General features: G+C 52.3%; 5 protein-coding genes across 5 annotated transcripts; all 5 read left to right on the forward strand.

Annotated features, from left to right (window-relative positions):
* Window positions 1-35: 35 nt before the first annotated feature.
* On the forward strand, window positions 36-1,583 carry N7532_011357 (Zn(II)2Cys6 transcription factor; the record flags this gene model as incomplete). The annotated part of the gene is made up of 4 exons (XM_056623848.1): window positions 36-321; window positions 376-659; window positions 734-858; window positions 911-1,583. The coding sequence occupies 4 exons, from the start codon at window positions 36-38 to the stop codon at window positions 1,581-1,583; spliced, it is 1,368 nt and encodes a 455-aa protein (XP_056468836.1).
* Window positions 1,584-2,764: 1,181 nt separating this feature from the next.
* Window positions 2,765-3,940, forward strand: N7532_011358 (AA9 family lytic polysaccharide monooxygenase; the record flags this gene model as incomplete). Its single annotated transcript, XM_056623849.1, has 1 exon — window positions 2,765-3,940. One exon carries the CDS (start codon window positions 2,765-2,767, stop codon window positions 3,938-3,940), a length of 1,176 nt encoding a protein of 391 aa, XP_056468837.1.
* A 1,758-nt stretch (window positions 3,941-5,698) lies between these two features.
* N7532_011359 (tRNA (cytosine-C5-)-methyltransferase) lies at window positions 5,699-8,583 on the forward strand (the record flags this gene model as incomplete). The annotated part of the gene is made up of 4 exons (XM_056623850.1): window positions 5,699-5,722; window positions 5,790-5,983; window positions 6,070-8,220; window positions 8,286-8,583. The coding sequence occupies 4 exons, from the start codon at window positions 5,699-5,701 to the stop codon at window positions 8,581-8,583; spliced, it is 2,667 nt and encodes an 888-aa protein (XP_056468838.1).
* Window positions 8,584-9,531: 948 nt separating this feature from the next.
* On the forward strand, window positions 9,532-12,894 carry N7532_011360 (glycoside hydrolase family 35 protein; the record flags this gene model as incomplete). Its single annotated transcript, XM_056623851.1, has 7 exons — window positions 9,532-9,663; window positions 9,719-9,795; window positions 9,866-10,168; window positions 10,221-10,602; window positions 10,652-10,786; window positions 10,838-11,510; window positions 11,564-12,894. The coding sequence occupies 7 exons, from the start codon at window positions 9,532-9,534 to the stop codon at window positions 12,892-12,894; spliced, it is 3,033 nt and encodes a 1,010-aa protein (XP_056468839.1).
* Window positions 12,895-13,429: 535 nt separating this feature from the next.
* Window positions 13,430-14,032, forward strand: N7532_011361 (uncharacterized protein; the record flags this gene model as incomplete). Its single annotated transcript, XM_056623852.1, has 1 exon — window positions 13,430-14,032. One exon carries the CDS (start codon window positions 13,430-13,432, stop codon window positions 14,030-14,032), a length of 603 nt encoding a protein of 200 aa, XP_056468840.1.
* Window positions 14,033-14,595: the final 563 nt, after the last annotated feature.

Here is a 14,595-nt window from a genome sequence, read left to right on the forward strand (position 1 = left end):
CTTCCTTTCAATCTCGCCATCTGGCGATTGTCAAAATGCGAACCCTTCGACGGTCCTGCGCGGCCTGTGCAAAGCTCAAGCACCGCTGCGACCTTCGCACGCCACGCTGCTCTCGCTGCATCAAGCGCAAAGTTCTCTGTGTGTATGCGAATGAGCCCTCGGCGCCGCCGGTAGCTACCGGGTCATGCAATGGTGCATTGATAGGACTGTCAAATGGATCCAGCACATTAGACAGTTACAGATTTGGTTCTTTTGACCCGTTCGATTCGTATCCCCCGACGAGGCTTCCCCGAGAGCAAGTACAACGCCTGATTTATAGCTGTGAGCCTATCTCCAAAGCACGGCGTCGACCGAGGCCAAGCTAATACAATTCAGTTCTCCACAAAATCGCATTCCAATACTATCCGCTTGACCTGAGTACCACTTCGAATCCGTTCCTCGTCTCATGGTGGCCCTTGGCGTTAGGGGACCCGGCTTTGTTCCATGTCTCACTGCAAACCGCCTGTCTTGACGAGGAGCGCTCAGCCCAGAAAGGATTCCAGAGCTCGGAGATTCTCATGGCCGATTCGGTCTCTCTGCTACGCCGGAAAATCGGGAATACATCGCTTGCTGTACAAGATGGGACTATCAATTCCGTCATTACTTTAGCAACTATCGAAGTGAGTTCTCGCTGTCCTCGCGTTAACTTAGTATCTCAATTGCTGTTCAGTCACTGACACTCCGTTGCATGCAGTTTGGCAAGGGCAACTACGAAACTAGCAAAATACATATCGAAGGGGTGAAGCGGCTGGTGGATCTGAGGGGAGGCATCAGCTCAGTAAGGCAAACCAGCCCCCTCACCGCGAGAATGGTCAGCTGGTAAGACACACATACAGCCTGTAACTATCGGCTGTGCTAATGTACATCGAAGGGTATCGCTACTTGTCATGGGTCATCCACAGTTTGAGACTCAAGACGACGCTGGAATGGGAGATGGTATACCTCCCATTTCCGAATGGCAGATCGAATCAGTTGCCACACCAAATAATAATACGAACGAAGTTATCGATGTCAATGTCGTTGTTGATTATGAAGTAATGAACATATTCATTCGTCTTCGCAACGTCTTTGAAAGGACCCGGCGAGTGCCCTTCACAGCGACGCAACTACATGACCTCACATGCTTCGTCGTTCATCGTCTTTTATCGTCATCCCACGAGGAATTTGACACGTATTCGTCTGTCACGACACAGTGTCTTCAATATGCCCTCGTAATCTACATGTTTTCTGTGCAAGGACCAACATACTACACGCACGCAGTGATCCTTGATTCCACCATCGCAAAATTCATGCGAAACCTCCAGCGTCTTGAAAATATTTCCCAAGGATGCGGGACACTAACTGTATGGTTTCTTGCAGTTGGCATGATAGCTTCGGTGGGAACGGCATATTACGGATGGTTCACGGAGGCAGCGCGGGCTATGGCAATCTCTCTGCATATTGAAGATAGTACCGACGCTCTTGTCAGGATTAAGAGCGTTCTGTGGTTGGGAAAGTCCACGGATGGATTCTATTTTCCACTATCATTGGGAAGCCCTCATTAACCCTAGCGGCGAATCGAAGCTACCCGATGTGCTAACTACAGCCCAAGTTCAAATAGTATGACCGATATCTGGGAGTGTAACTCAAATGAACCCTGCGGAGAAGAGACGGGGAGAGGAGTGAACGAACGAGACAGCAACACTTTTGCCTTCATGCCGACCGCGCATCTTCAGAATCTTCTATACATCGAAACGGTAGACGGACGGGACCAGCAAAAAAAAGCATCGGGATCAATTTCTGAAGGAAAATAGTGCAGCCGCAGCCTTCAGCAGATTTGAGCCAGCCTCGTCGGGCTCGCCTGGGGACTTGCTAACCGGCCCCACCCAACCCCATCCCGATGTGATGGAACAACGCCCTCTTTCCCTCCCCAAATCTTTCGCCTCGCCATCTGGTGTCCTTCTCGACGCATCGCCAGCTTTAATTTATCTCAGATGCAAGTGCCGAAGACTCGCTGAAGCCGCGGGCAAACAATGGAGGTGTCTCGAGTGCCGATCTCGCTTAGCCGTTGGCTTGTTTCATGTCCCCCGCCATTGTGATGAACTTCATAGCGCCACGGAAAACCGCGCGCCAACTTCTTCTCCCATAACTGGTTGGATTCCTCGTGTATAAAAATGTCTGCGGAGTTTTTAATCGCCCAGCTCGAAGATAACGTGTCTCATCACCTTGTCATCGACCTTGATGCACGCGACCGAGACCTTCGTGTTATTTTTACGACAAAGAACGTTCATAGCGGAGATATTATACTAAGGCTAAGCACGGGTCGCAAACAATGGTGAAACACGCCATCGATCAATCCAAAAAAGAAAGGAACCGCTGTCGACGGATCTTATTGTGGCGAGATCAGAATCCTCACACTGCTATTCAAAACAAGGGCCATGTACTATCCACATTCCGTCCTTCCCTTCGCGATTGGAATAATTATGTCGGAAGGCGCGTTTGAGGGTCGAGGTCAGGCTCTTGATTGCCGAGATAAAGGGATTGAGGGGGCGACAATGGGGCATCGCCGAGGATGCAGGGATATTTATATAGATGCTCGTCCGGCGCCTATCTTCGGGCAAACACTTCTTCTGCAGCTTCGCCTCTTCATTCATTCCCTTCCTCTCTTTGAGCTTCGTTGACTGAAGTTTCTGTTCTTGTCTCTCCTTACAACACTTGCGCTGTGCGTACTATTTCATCGTTCAACATGCTTCTTTCGAAGCCAGCGAGTTTTCTTCTTACCTCGGCTGCGCTGGTCGCAGGCCATGGCTATGTGACGAGTATTGAGGTGGACGGAAAGGCCTATGGCGGGTATCTTGTTGATACCTACTACTACGAGTCCAATCCACCCGACCTCATCGCCTGGTCCACCACTGCTACCGACGACGGCTATGTTTCTCCCGCCGACTACGCTGAGTCCGACATCATCTGTCACCGCGGCTCCGCTCCCGGAGCTCTTTCTGCTCCAGTTGCTCCAGGCGGCTCGGTCAAGATGACCTGGAGCACTTGGCCGGAAGATCATCACGGTCCCGTCATCAGCTACCTCGCCAAATGCGATGGCGACTGCGCTGACGTGGACAAGACCACGCTGGAGTTCTTCAAGTTTGATGCCGGTAGTCTTATCAGTGATTCCTCCATTCCCGGAACTTGGGCTACCGACCAGCTCATCAAGGATAGCTATAGTCGCACGATGACCATCCCATCCGGTCTCGAGGCTGGAAACTACGTTCTCCGCCACGAGATTATTGCTCTCCACAGCGCTGAGAACAAGGATGGTGCACAGAACTATCCTCAGTGTATCAACCTGAAGGTGACTGGCAGCGGCACCGCGAGACCCAGTGGAACACTGGGAACGGCCCTCTACAAAGACACGGACCCAGGTATCTACGTCAATATCTGGAACACCTTGAGCTCCTACACCATTCCTGGTCCGGCTCTCTATACCGCTGGCAGTTCTGTGACAGCTTCAGAAGCTGCGATCACGGCGACTTCTGCTCAGTCCACTGCTGCTGACGAAACCGCCTCCGGGCCGACGACGCTAGCAACTACCTCTCGCGCCGAGCCCTCCGAGTCCGCGCAAGCGTCCGAGGCTGTTGTCGTCGTTACCACCGATGCCACCTCGTCCGCAAATACGCCCACTGCCACGTCAACCTCCGGTGTCTTGAGCGGCTCTTGCAGCCAGGAAGGATACTGGTACTGCAATGGAGGCACTGCCTTCCAACGCTGCGTGAATGGCGAGTGGGACGCTTCTCAAAGCGTTGCTGCAGGCACACAATGCACTGCCGGGGTTTCTGAGGGTTTGGCTATTTCTGCGACCAAGAAGTGTAGAGAGTTCTCACATCTGCGTCGCCATGTTGCTCGAAACAACCGCGTTCGTGCATAAAAATTTTTGGTACATAAGTTGCATCCCTTTTTTTTAGGGTATTCTTGTCCGATGAAAGTGTATTACGCCGTTCATCATCTGCGTACTGGTGAATCTATACATTTATAGGAGAAATCTCCAGATGATTACACTTTGGACGAATTTTTGACGATGTCAGTCGTTTCTAGATAGGTGATTAGTAAACAGTAGACCTTTAGGAATCCTCGAGTGGAGCATCTGAGCTCAGGAGAAACAGCATAATTCGACTTGCAGTCATGAGCGAGTCAGTTTTCGGCCAGAAACCAGAGCCGGCGCGGCTAGTCTACACCGACTGGGGCCGTGCTACTCGTGCAGCAGTAGGAAATCCCCGGACCCATCTTGTTTTCCGTGCAGTGAGGGGAGAATGTGCTCAGACTTGCGATTTGTCTGGCTTTTATCCCCATGCCCCTCGCATATGATAGTCAATGATCTTTCGTGCCGAGATAAAGATATTCCAGATTCATCCAATTTTGTTTTTCCCAAAGTATTGGCAGGTTGCCGTCGACTTTCGTCCCATCGACACGATCAAGAAATAACGTAGGCCCAATTTGCGGCATTATTAAATGAATCCTGGCCGGGGAGCAAGTTCAAATGCGATCGACATCTACGGCAGCCATCTTGGATGATCGAAAATTTTCAAAGCCACTTCCACGTTGTCTTCAAGACGAGCTCATCCGTCTTTACTTCCTCAAAGTTCACCCACTTTGTCCCGTCGTCGACGAATACGAATTTTGCAGTGCATATTTCTCTTCGCCTCGCGGATCCAGTGTACCAGATGGCATCAACGCGGCTCTTTTTCGGTCTAAGCTTTTTGTTGCTTTCAGTGTGAGCGTATCATTATACCTCTTGTAACGGATCGCACAGCTAAACTCTGTCGCAGTATCTTGAAGAATCATGGCTTTGAGAAGCCCATACAAATCCATAACCCAGGGCCAAAAGGTCCTCATCGAGCAAGCCAAGGTACTCTCTACTCGCTCAAAGTCCTTGCAACTATCACGATACTGACAAATCTCAGATCTTGTATCAACAACAACCCCAGGATGACCATGTTATTCTGACTCAAGTTGCATTACTCCTGACCTACTGGAGTCCCGACGACTACGATGATGAGATCAATACTTTCTGGGTCGAAGAGACGTTTTATCACGCTAAAACTGCCAGACTTTGGGAGCAGTACCCTGGAAGTGGGACAATGTATGACCGCAGGCAGGTAATATGGTGGTGCTGTCTAACCCGTGATCGACTCATCTGGTTGATCTAACGCCTTCGTCCAAACTTGTCAGTGTTCGTGTTTCATAATGCCATATGAATTTGAAACACAATTTATACCGCCTCATCATCAATTCGGGGGGTTTTGGTTTTTAGTGTCAAATACTGAAGATGTGATATCACTGATTCAACGATAGAAGTCGAAGAATGTATTTGGTACAAATGTGATGTGGACATTAATCTTGATTGTACTTGGAGATAATATACCTCACAGCATTCGAACTCCGCTTTTTTACGTAGCATCACAAGTATGCAAAAACCGATACTTACGGGCCCATGACTAAATATTCCATTGCAACAGCTCTAAATGGCCATAATGTCCATACCACATGACTGGTCTTATCACAGTCCAGAGCTAAACGGCCAAGACATGCAGAATCCATTCGCCCCACCTAGGATGACTAAGTCAACCTTCTTCGGCTTTTTTTTGGCGGCAATTTTGACTGCATGATCCGCAAAGCAGCTCTCACAATGGGAAAACGCGGCGGCAGAAAGGTATGCGCGGGTGGTTAAATATGATCAGGTTGTTGTCAATGGTTCGCTAACACGTTCTGATCTGCAGTTCAACCGCGGTGGTCGAGGCGGCGGCGGCGACGGCCGCTCGCGCTCCAACTGGCAGGACATTCCCAGGACCAACGAGAAGCTCGAGCGCTACTACAATGAGCTGGCCATTGTACCCGAGTCCGAGAAGGAGGAGTTCTGGGCTGCGATCCGAAGGGACCTGCCCAACAGCTTCCGTTTCACTGGCTCTCGTGGGTGAGTGTGCACACCATTTCGCATCCCGATCGCGCATCGAGATTCACGGCACCCCGGACTATACTTACCATCATCCCCCTATTCAGACATGCGCTTGCCGTGCAGGAGCGTCTCAAAAATTTCTACATTCCCGAAATCACCTCGATCAAGTATGAGGGTGAATTCGTCGAGCCCCCACGCCCGGTCGATTGGTACCCAGACCAGCTTGCCTGGGCCATGACCACTCCCAAGCAGGTCATTCGACGATTCGCCCCCTTCTCCTCGTTCCAGAAATTCCTCGTGGCTGAGACCGACGTCGGAAACATCAGTCGCCAAGAAGTCGTTAGCATGATCCCACCTCTTCTTATCGACGCTCGCCCTGGCATGACTGTGCTCGACATGTGCGCTGCTCCCGGTAGCAAGTCTGCTCAGTTGATGGAGCTGCTTCACACCGGCGAGGAAGAATCCATTTTGGAGGTTGGCAAGAAGGTGCGCGAGGGCACTGCTGGACCCGAGCCATTGGGGCCCGAGGGTCTGAACGACGACGGCCGCACCACTGGCCTGCTGATCTGCAACGACGCCGACTACAAGCGCGCTCACATGCTTATCCACCAATTGAAACGTCTCAGCTCGCCGAACCTCATTGTCACGAACCACGATGCCACGATGTACCCGTCTATCAAGCTGCCGCCTCTTCCCGCCGAGGAGGGCAAGCGCCAGATGAACCGTTACCTGAAGTTCGACCGCATTCTTGCCGATGTTCCTTGCTCTGGTGATGGAACTCCCCGAAAGAACGTCAGCGTCTGGAAGGACTGGAACCCTGCCAATGCTCTTGGCCTCTACGTTACCCAGGCTCGCATCTTGGTCCGTGCCCTTCAGATGCTGAAGGTTGGTGGACGTGTGGTCTACTCCACTTGCAGTTTGAACCCTGTTGAGAATGAGGCTGTCATCGCCAGCGCCATTGAACGCTGTGGTGGATCGGTTAACGTCAAGATCATTGACTGCAGCAAGGAGTTGCCTGGTTTGAAGCGCGCTCCCGGAATGAAGGATTGGAAGGTCATGGACCGCGAGGGTCGCATCTGGAACTCCTGGAAGGAGATCGAGGAGCATAAGGAGAAAGAAGGCACCGACGGTCTTGCCCGTCTTGCCGAGGGCATGTTCCCTCCCACTGGCGGTGAAGACTTGCCCCTCGAGCACTGCATGCGTGTCTATCCCCACCACCAAGACACCGGTGGCTTCTTCATCACAGTTCTTGAGAAGAAACACGAGATTCGCGCTAAGCCCGAAAACACTGCCAACATCATCCCTAAGGCCTCCGTCGCTGCTCTTACCGATGAGCTTGATGCCCGGAAGAATGAGACCAGCGAGCCATACAAGAAGCTCGAGGCACTAGATGATCTCGTGGTCCCGGACCAGGAGGCTGCTGAAGAGGCTGCAAAAAACGCGACTGTCGCCGAGGCCTCCCACCAGCCGCCTTACTCAGTCACCCTGGATGCTTCCAACCCGGAGTCCCCCACTAAGCGCAACGCGGATGACTTTGAGGAGGAACTTCCTGCCAAGCGAGCTAAACTCGAGGATGGTTCCGAGGTGCTGATTGGTGACCGTCCAATCCACAAGCCCGCGCCTTTGGTCGTCGAGGTTTCGGAGAGCAATGCTTCTGCATCTGGTGCAACCCCCGCATCTGCTGCAACCCCTGCATCTGGCGCAACTCCCGCACAGCCTGCACCGGCTCCTCTGGAACAGCCTGTGAAGAAGAAGGGCGGCCACCAGGAAGACCCTTACAAGTACTTGGATCCTAACCACGAGGAACTGCAACCTATCTACAACTTCTACGAGCTTTCCGAGCGATTCCCACGAGACCGATGGATGGTGCGCAATGCCGAAGGTCTCCCTACCCGCACTGTCTACTACACCAGTGCACTGGCACGAGACATCCTCCAAAGCAATGAGGGCTCCGGCATGAAGTTCGTGCACTGTGGTGTGAAGATGTTTGTGAAGCAGGACGCTCAGCGTGACAATGTCTGCCGCTGGCGTATCCAAACAGATGGTCTTCCGATCATCGAGCCTTGGCTGGGGCCTTCTCGCTCTGTTACTCTGACCAAGCGCGAGACTCTGCGCAAGCTTCTGGTGGAGATGTTCCCCAAGGTCAACGATGATGGTTGGAAGAGCCTGGGCGAAATTGGCGAGCAAGTCAAGGACATTCCCATGGGCTGTAGTATTCTGCACGTTGAGCCCACCGGCCAGGAAGATGGTCTCCCGTAAGTTTCATTCCCTTCTAATAGACGTTCTGGGGTTATCGTTATGTTCTAACTTCTACCGACAGTGAGCGCATGGTGCTGCCTCTTTGGCGATCTCTCCACTCCCTGAACCTCATGCTTCCCAAGGAGGAGCGGCGTGCTATGCTGCTGCGTATTTTCAACGACGACACTCCGCTTATCAACACCACCCTGAAGAAGCCCACGTCTCCCGCTGTAGCGCTCCAGTCCACCGCTGCGGCGGAGGATGCCGCGGTGCAGAACGAGAGCGCTCAGCTGGGTGAAGTTGAGCAGGAACACACCAATGCGCGTGAAACCTACACCAAGGCGGGCGATGAGGAAGACCGTTTTAACACCACTGTTTAATAATCTATATGAATGTTTGTCTAGAGGTCATTGAGTGGAACCGATGGCTCACCGAATGTACTGAAAAGCAACAATGATGGAATTATGCCTTCCGAATACACTTTCTCCCGGGGTAGGACCTTGGGGTCACATCGGCATTGTCGCAGCCGAGCTGTTCGAGGGATCTGCGTCATAAGATCCTCTCGGGGAATCGTCGGCAGTGGAGTGAGTAGTAGGCCGGTTAAATTCAAGTTGCTCTGCATCAAACAATGGCGTTCGAATACTGGCTCTGCTGCTGCCTTGCCCCGCAGCCATTTGCAGTAGCTTAGATTAACTTGTAATTACCACTGCAGGCCCCAGCTTCCGCCAGGTCCGTGGGATGATGCACCGGACTAAATTATTCCGAGGTATGAACATTCCAGCTATCCTAGGGTATCTTGTCTTCCTACTGTCGTCGTTAAAATGCTAGCGCTCTTTCTACTACCAGCAGACTCGGAATATAAACGATCAACTCGGCAAACGCACTTAAAGAAAACCCACCAAACCCACCAAATCAACCGCAATTCGGGCCGAACCCCAGCATCGACCATACGATAAGCGGAAAAATTGCGGCGGTGGGCCCCTGCCCGGCGGGGATGAGGGCGCAAGCTGGGGATCTTCGGTCCGCCTTCCTACCCTAGTCTTCGCCCTCTCCGCATTGTTGCCTTCTTCCCTGTAACGTGCATGCACCAGCCATGCAACCGACGGAGCTCTAGCCGACACCCCGCCCCTGTCGATGAGTCCAGCACCATGACGCGATTCCGTTTGCTCGGGGTTTCTGGTATGATGCCCGATTCTGTTTGATTCGCCTGTCGATCAGCTACCCAATACGACTATATATTAGTGGACGACGATCCTGGCGTGTGAGCCAGGTAGCTCTCAATTGCGAGTCGCATTTTCCACAGACCTGTGCGCTCGACTCTGGTCGCCATGAAGCTCTCATCTACTTGGGCCGTGGCTGCACTGGCTGCTCAGGCTGCTGGTGCTTTGAGGCACAAGGTGGATGGTCTTACCATCACTGAGCACCCGGACCCTGTGAAGCGGGCTCTTTTGCAGAAACATGTAAGTCTGGCCATCATTTTGATTGCCAATCAGCCTACTGATGCAAATAATCTAGGTGACATGGGATGAGCACTCGCTCTTCATCAATGGCGAGAGACTGATGGTTTTCAGCGGTGAATTCCATCCCTTCCGGTAAGTACCTTTACTGCGCAGTTCGAACGCAAAAATGAAGCTACCTATATCTAACACGGCTTGGAAACAGACTTCCTGTTCCGTCTCTATGGCTCGATATTCTCCAGAAGATCAAGGCTATGGGCTTCAATGGTGTTTCGTTCTACATTGATTGGGCTCTCCTGGAGGGCAAGCCTGGCGAGTACCGCGCCGATGGGATTTTCGCCCTTGAGCCATTCTTTGAGGCTGCCAAGGAGGCTGGAATCTATCTGCTGGCTCGTCCTGGTCCTTACATTAATGCGGAGGTTTCTGGTGGTGGTTTCCCCGGCTGGCTGCAGCGCGTCAATGGCACCCTGCGCACCAGCGACGAAGCCTACCTGAAGTCCACTGATAAGTACGAAATCACCTCCACTCCAAATGACGCAGCTACTAAAACCATGACTCAGCTATATTTCCAATGTCGCCGCTACCATTGCCAAGGCACAGATCACGGAAGGTGGACCCGTCATTCTTTACCAGCCGGAAAACGAGTACTCTGGTGCTTGCTGCGGAGTGGACAACTTCCCCGATGGTCCCTACATGCAGTATGTCGAGGACCAGGCCCGTAATGCGGGAATCGTGGTGCCTTTGATGAGCAACGATGCCTATGCTGGCGGTCACAACGCACCTGGAACGGGTGAAGGCGAGGTGGACATCTATGGCCACGACGGCTATCCTCTGGGTTTTGATTGTGCTAATCCCACCGTCTGGCCAAGTGGAAATCTGCCTACCAACTTCCGCACTGAACATCTGCTCCAGAGCCCGTCGACCCCATATTCGCTGGTTGAGGTAGGTTTACCAGCCTTGTCAAGCCCTGTCATTGTCTAACATATTGCAGTTCCAAGGTGGTGCCTTTGACCCATGGGGAGGTAACGGTTTTGATGCCTGTGCTGATCTTCTGAACCACGAATTTGAGAGAGTGTTCTACAAGAACGACTTCAGTTTCGGTGTTGCATTCTTCAATCTTTACATGGTACGTGAAATTTCCTTATGTCGAACCTCGTTCGAGATGCTGATGGAACAGATCTTTGGCGGTACCAACTGGGGTAACCTGGGCCATCCCGGTGGATACACCTCCTACGACTACGGGTCCCCCATCTCCGAGACTCGGAATGTGACCCGAGAGAAATATAGCGAACTGAAGCTTCTCGGTAACTTTGCCAAGGTTTCTCCGTCGTACTTGGTGGCCACCCCTGGAAATGCGACCACTAAGACCTATACCAACACAGCTGATCTGACCGTCACTCCCTTGCTTGGCAGCAACAGCACTGCTTCATCTTTCTTTGTGGTCCGACACACTGACTACTCATCCCGAGACTCAGTTGACTACAAGCTTAGACTCCCCACCAGTGCCGGTCGTCTGACGATTCCTCAGCTCGGTGGCAGCCTGACTCTTAGTGGCCGTGACTCGAAGATCCATGTCAGTGACTACAACGTCGCTGGTACTAACATTTTGTATTCCACGGCTGAAGTTTTCACTTGGAAGAAGTTTGGCAACGAAAAGGTCCTTGTTCTCTATGGCGGTCCCAAGGAGCACCACGAGCTTGCAGTCTCTGGTGAGACTGACGCTTCGGTTGTTGAAGGTTCCTCATCTGGAGTTACCATCAAGAAGAAGAACAACTCTGTGGTCATTGGATGGGATGTATCATCCACTCGCCGTATCATCAAGGTTGGCGACCTAAAGGTCCTACTTCTTGGTAAGTCTAGAGCCAGAGCCTCCGATTGCACATTGACTAACGTGTGGTACTAGACCGAAACTCTGCCTATAACTACTGGGTGCCCCAGGTCCCATCGTCGGGCAAGGCTCAGGAATACAGCACTGAGGAGAGCGTAGCTTCGTCCATCATTGTCAAGGCAGGCTACCTCGTCCGCACAGCATACGTTGAAGGCAGCGACCTCCATATCTCAGCCGATTTCAATGCGACCACTCCGATTGAGGTTATTGGTGCTCCTGCGAAGGCCAAGAACCTGGTGATCAACGGCAAGAAGTCGCAGATAAAGGTTGACAAGAACGGCATCTGGTCCACCAGCGTCGAATATTCGGCTCCCAAGATCAATCTGCCGAGCCTGAAGGGCTTGAAGTGGAAGTCTATTGATACTCTGCCCGAAATCAAGAACTCGTATGACGACTCTGCCTGGACTTTGGCCGACCATGACTACACCAACAACAGCGCCAATCCTCTCAAGACTCCTACCTCGCTATACTCTTCTGATTATGGCTTCCACACTGGTGCTCTGATCTACCGTGGTTACTTCGTCGCAAACGGCGACGAGAAGAATTTCTTCGCTCACACCCAGGGCAGCTCGGCATTCGGCAGCTCCGTGTGGATCAACGAGACCTACGTCGGTTCTTGGGTTGGAATCGACGCAGACCGAGACTCCAACGCAACTTACACCTTGCCTTCTCTTAAGTCGGGCAAGACATATGTCATCACCGTGGTCGTCGACAACATGGGTCTGGACGAGAACTGGATCGTCGGCCAGGAGGAAATGAAGAACCCTCGAGGGATTCTCGAATACAGCCTTTCCGGCCACGAAGCCTCCGACGTGACCTGGAAGCTGACCGGCAACCTGGGCGGCGAAGACTACCAGGATATCATTCGCGGTCCGCTGAACGAAGGTGGACTCTACGCCGAGCGCCAGGGCTTCCACCAGCCGCAGCCTCCAACTAAGAACTGGGACTCTAGCAGCCCATTCACAGGTCTGTCAAAGCCTGGTATTCGCTTCTACAGTACCAGCTTCGATCTAGATCTGCCAAAGGGCTGGGACGTCCCGCTGTACTTCAACTTTGGTAACACCACTGCACCCCCTACTGCTTACCGCGCCCAGCTTTGGGTCAATGGCTACCACTATGGAAAGTATGTCAACAACATCGGACCCCAGACGAGCTTCCCTGTCCCTGAGGGTATCCTGAACTACCGTGGTACCAACTGGCTTGCATTGAGTCTGTGGGCCCAGGAGGAAGCTGGTGCGAAGCTTGACTCGCTGGAGTTGATCCACACTACCCCGGTTCTCACTTCGTTCGGTGAAGTCAAGGCTGTTGATCAGCCCAAGTACAAGCAACGCAAGGGGGCCTACTAAGGATAGTTAGGGAATTAATCTGTAGGTACTCGTCAGGAGCAAGCATAATAAATCAAATATATTATCTACAGACTTCACCACATCTTGGGACCAAGTACTGACGAGTTGAAACTTACACACACCAACATATGTCCCCAATCACTACCAGAATTGCATTTATTTTTTCCTTTTCATCATGCCATTAAGTGTAGCATTTAGACGGGAATTCAATAGTTAAGCCTATCTAAACATGGTAAAATTTATATTGTTCCCAAGGTTTGGCCGGATGTCAGCTCCACACGGCTCCACCACTCCGCAGATCCCCAGCCACCAGCCAGCCCCAGGAAGTCGCATCTCACACAACTTTTATCCCCTCCAGTTTTCTCACCCTCCTCAAACGAACCCATGTCACCGCACTCTCAGTGAAACATCCCAGCTCCACGAGAGCGTCTCGCACCTTGCGCCTCGCACAAAAGTACTCGTGGAACCCGCGACCCACGCTGACGCCGTCCACACCACAATCAGCACAATCGCAAAACAAACACCCAAAGACACAATGGACGACTTCCCTCTGCCCGCAGGCAACCTCAACACAATTGAGGAACCTCCCGCGAATGCCCTCCTCGGAAAACGATCATCCGCGTACCTCTCCACCGAGCTCTCAGCGCGCTATACAACCGTCTCCATCCCGGCATCGTACGGCGGCCTCGACTCCAGCCCACCACCCGGCACAGTCGCCGGAATCGTCCTGGGCAGCGTTGGCGGCGTGGTTATCATTCTCTACCTCACATTCCTCGCCCTGAACCCCGGCGGTATAGCGCGCGGCGGTTCAAGTTCCACGGTCGACGAGGAGGTGGTTGTTCGCAGTCGGCGCCCGGGCTCTTCGCGACGCAGTGATATGATCGAGGTTGTAGAGGAGCGTGGGAGTCGGCCGAGGAGTTATCGGCGGCCGCCGTCGCATGGGGATCGAATTGTTGTGGAGGAGTCGACGACTGGTACTACGACGACAGATGATCGGGATGTGGTTGAGGTTTTTGAAGAGGAGTCTTCGGCTGTTTCGTCTGCTTCGCCTCCGCCTAGGAGAGGGGGGCGTGGGTATCGGTCTGTTGATCCTTTGGCTTATGGGGGTGGGAGCTCGCAGGGAAGTCGGTATCGGTGAATCTCTGCCAGTGCTTATGTCTTAGTTTTTTCACGTTACCCATTGCTGGGACGTGTCTTCGATTCTCCATTGCGATACCCTTTCTTTTGCGACTTGAGACCTACGTTATCTATGTGTCACGCTTATGTCCGTATGTCATTATTGTATATCACGAAGCCATTTGGTTCCTTTTCAAAAGTTTTAATGAACCACTTTGCGTATGGATATGACTACTTCCACTACGTCGTCAGGCCCATGCATCTACAACTATACAGAAAGCTGGACACACTATGCTAATAAGATGATTATAAGCATTCAGTAGTGAAAAGTGTGGTCAATTGTACAAAAGGAAAGTGATAACCCAGGTCCACTCGCAGAGCCCAACGCCGCGTCCTGTTCTTGCGCCGATGATAACGAATATGAGGATATGTACGAACGCAAAGAAACAAGAAAAAGAAAGCAGATAAGACCACCTACGGCCATCTCAAACACAGGCTAGGTCCCCACGCCTGATATCCAGGAGAACCAGGTAGAGGTCTCGGAAACGCCGGTTGAGAAAAGAACCCAATATCAGAAATAGCCGG

Source organism: Penicillium argentinense (genome assembly GCF_028826775.1).
Source record: "Penicillium argentinense strain IBT 30761 chromosome Unknown utg000011l_segment0_segment0, whole genome shotgun sequence".
In the NCBI taxonomy this organism is placed as follows: Eukaryota; Fungi; Ascomycota; class Eurotiomycetes; order Eurotiales; family Aspergillaceae; genus Penicillium; species Penicillium argentinense.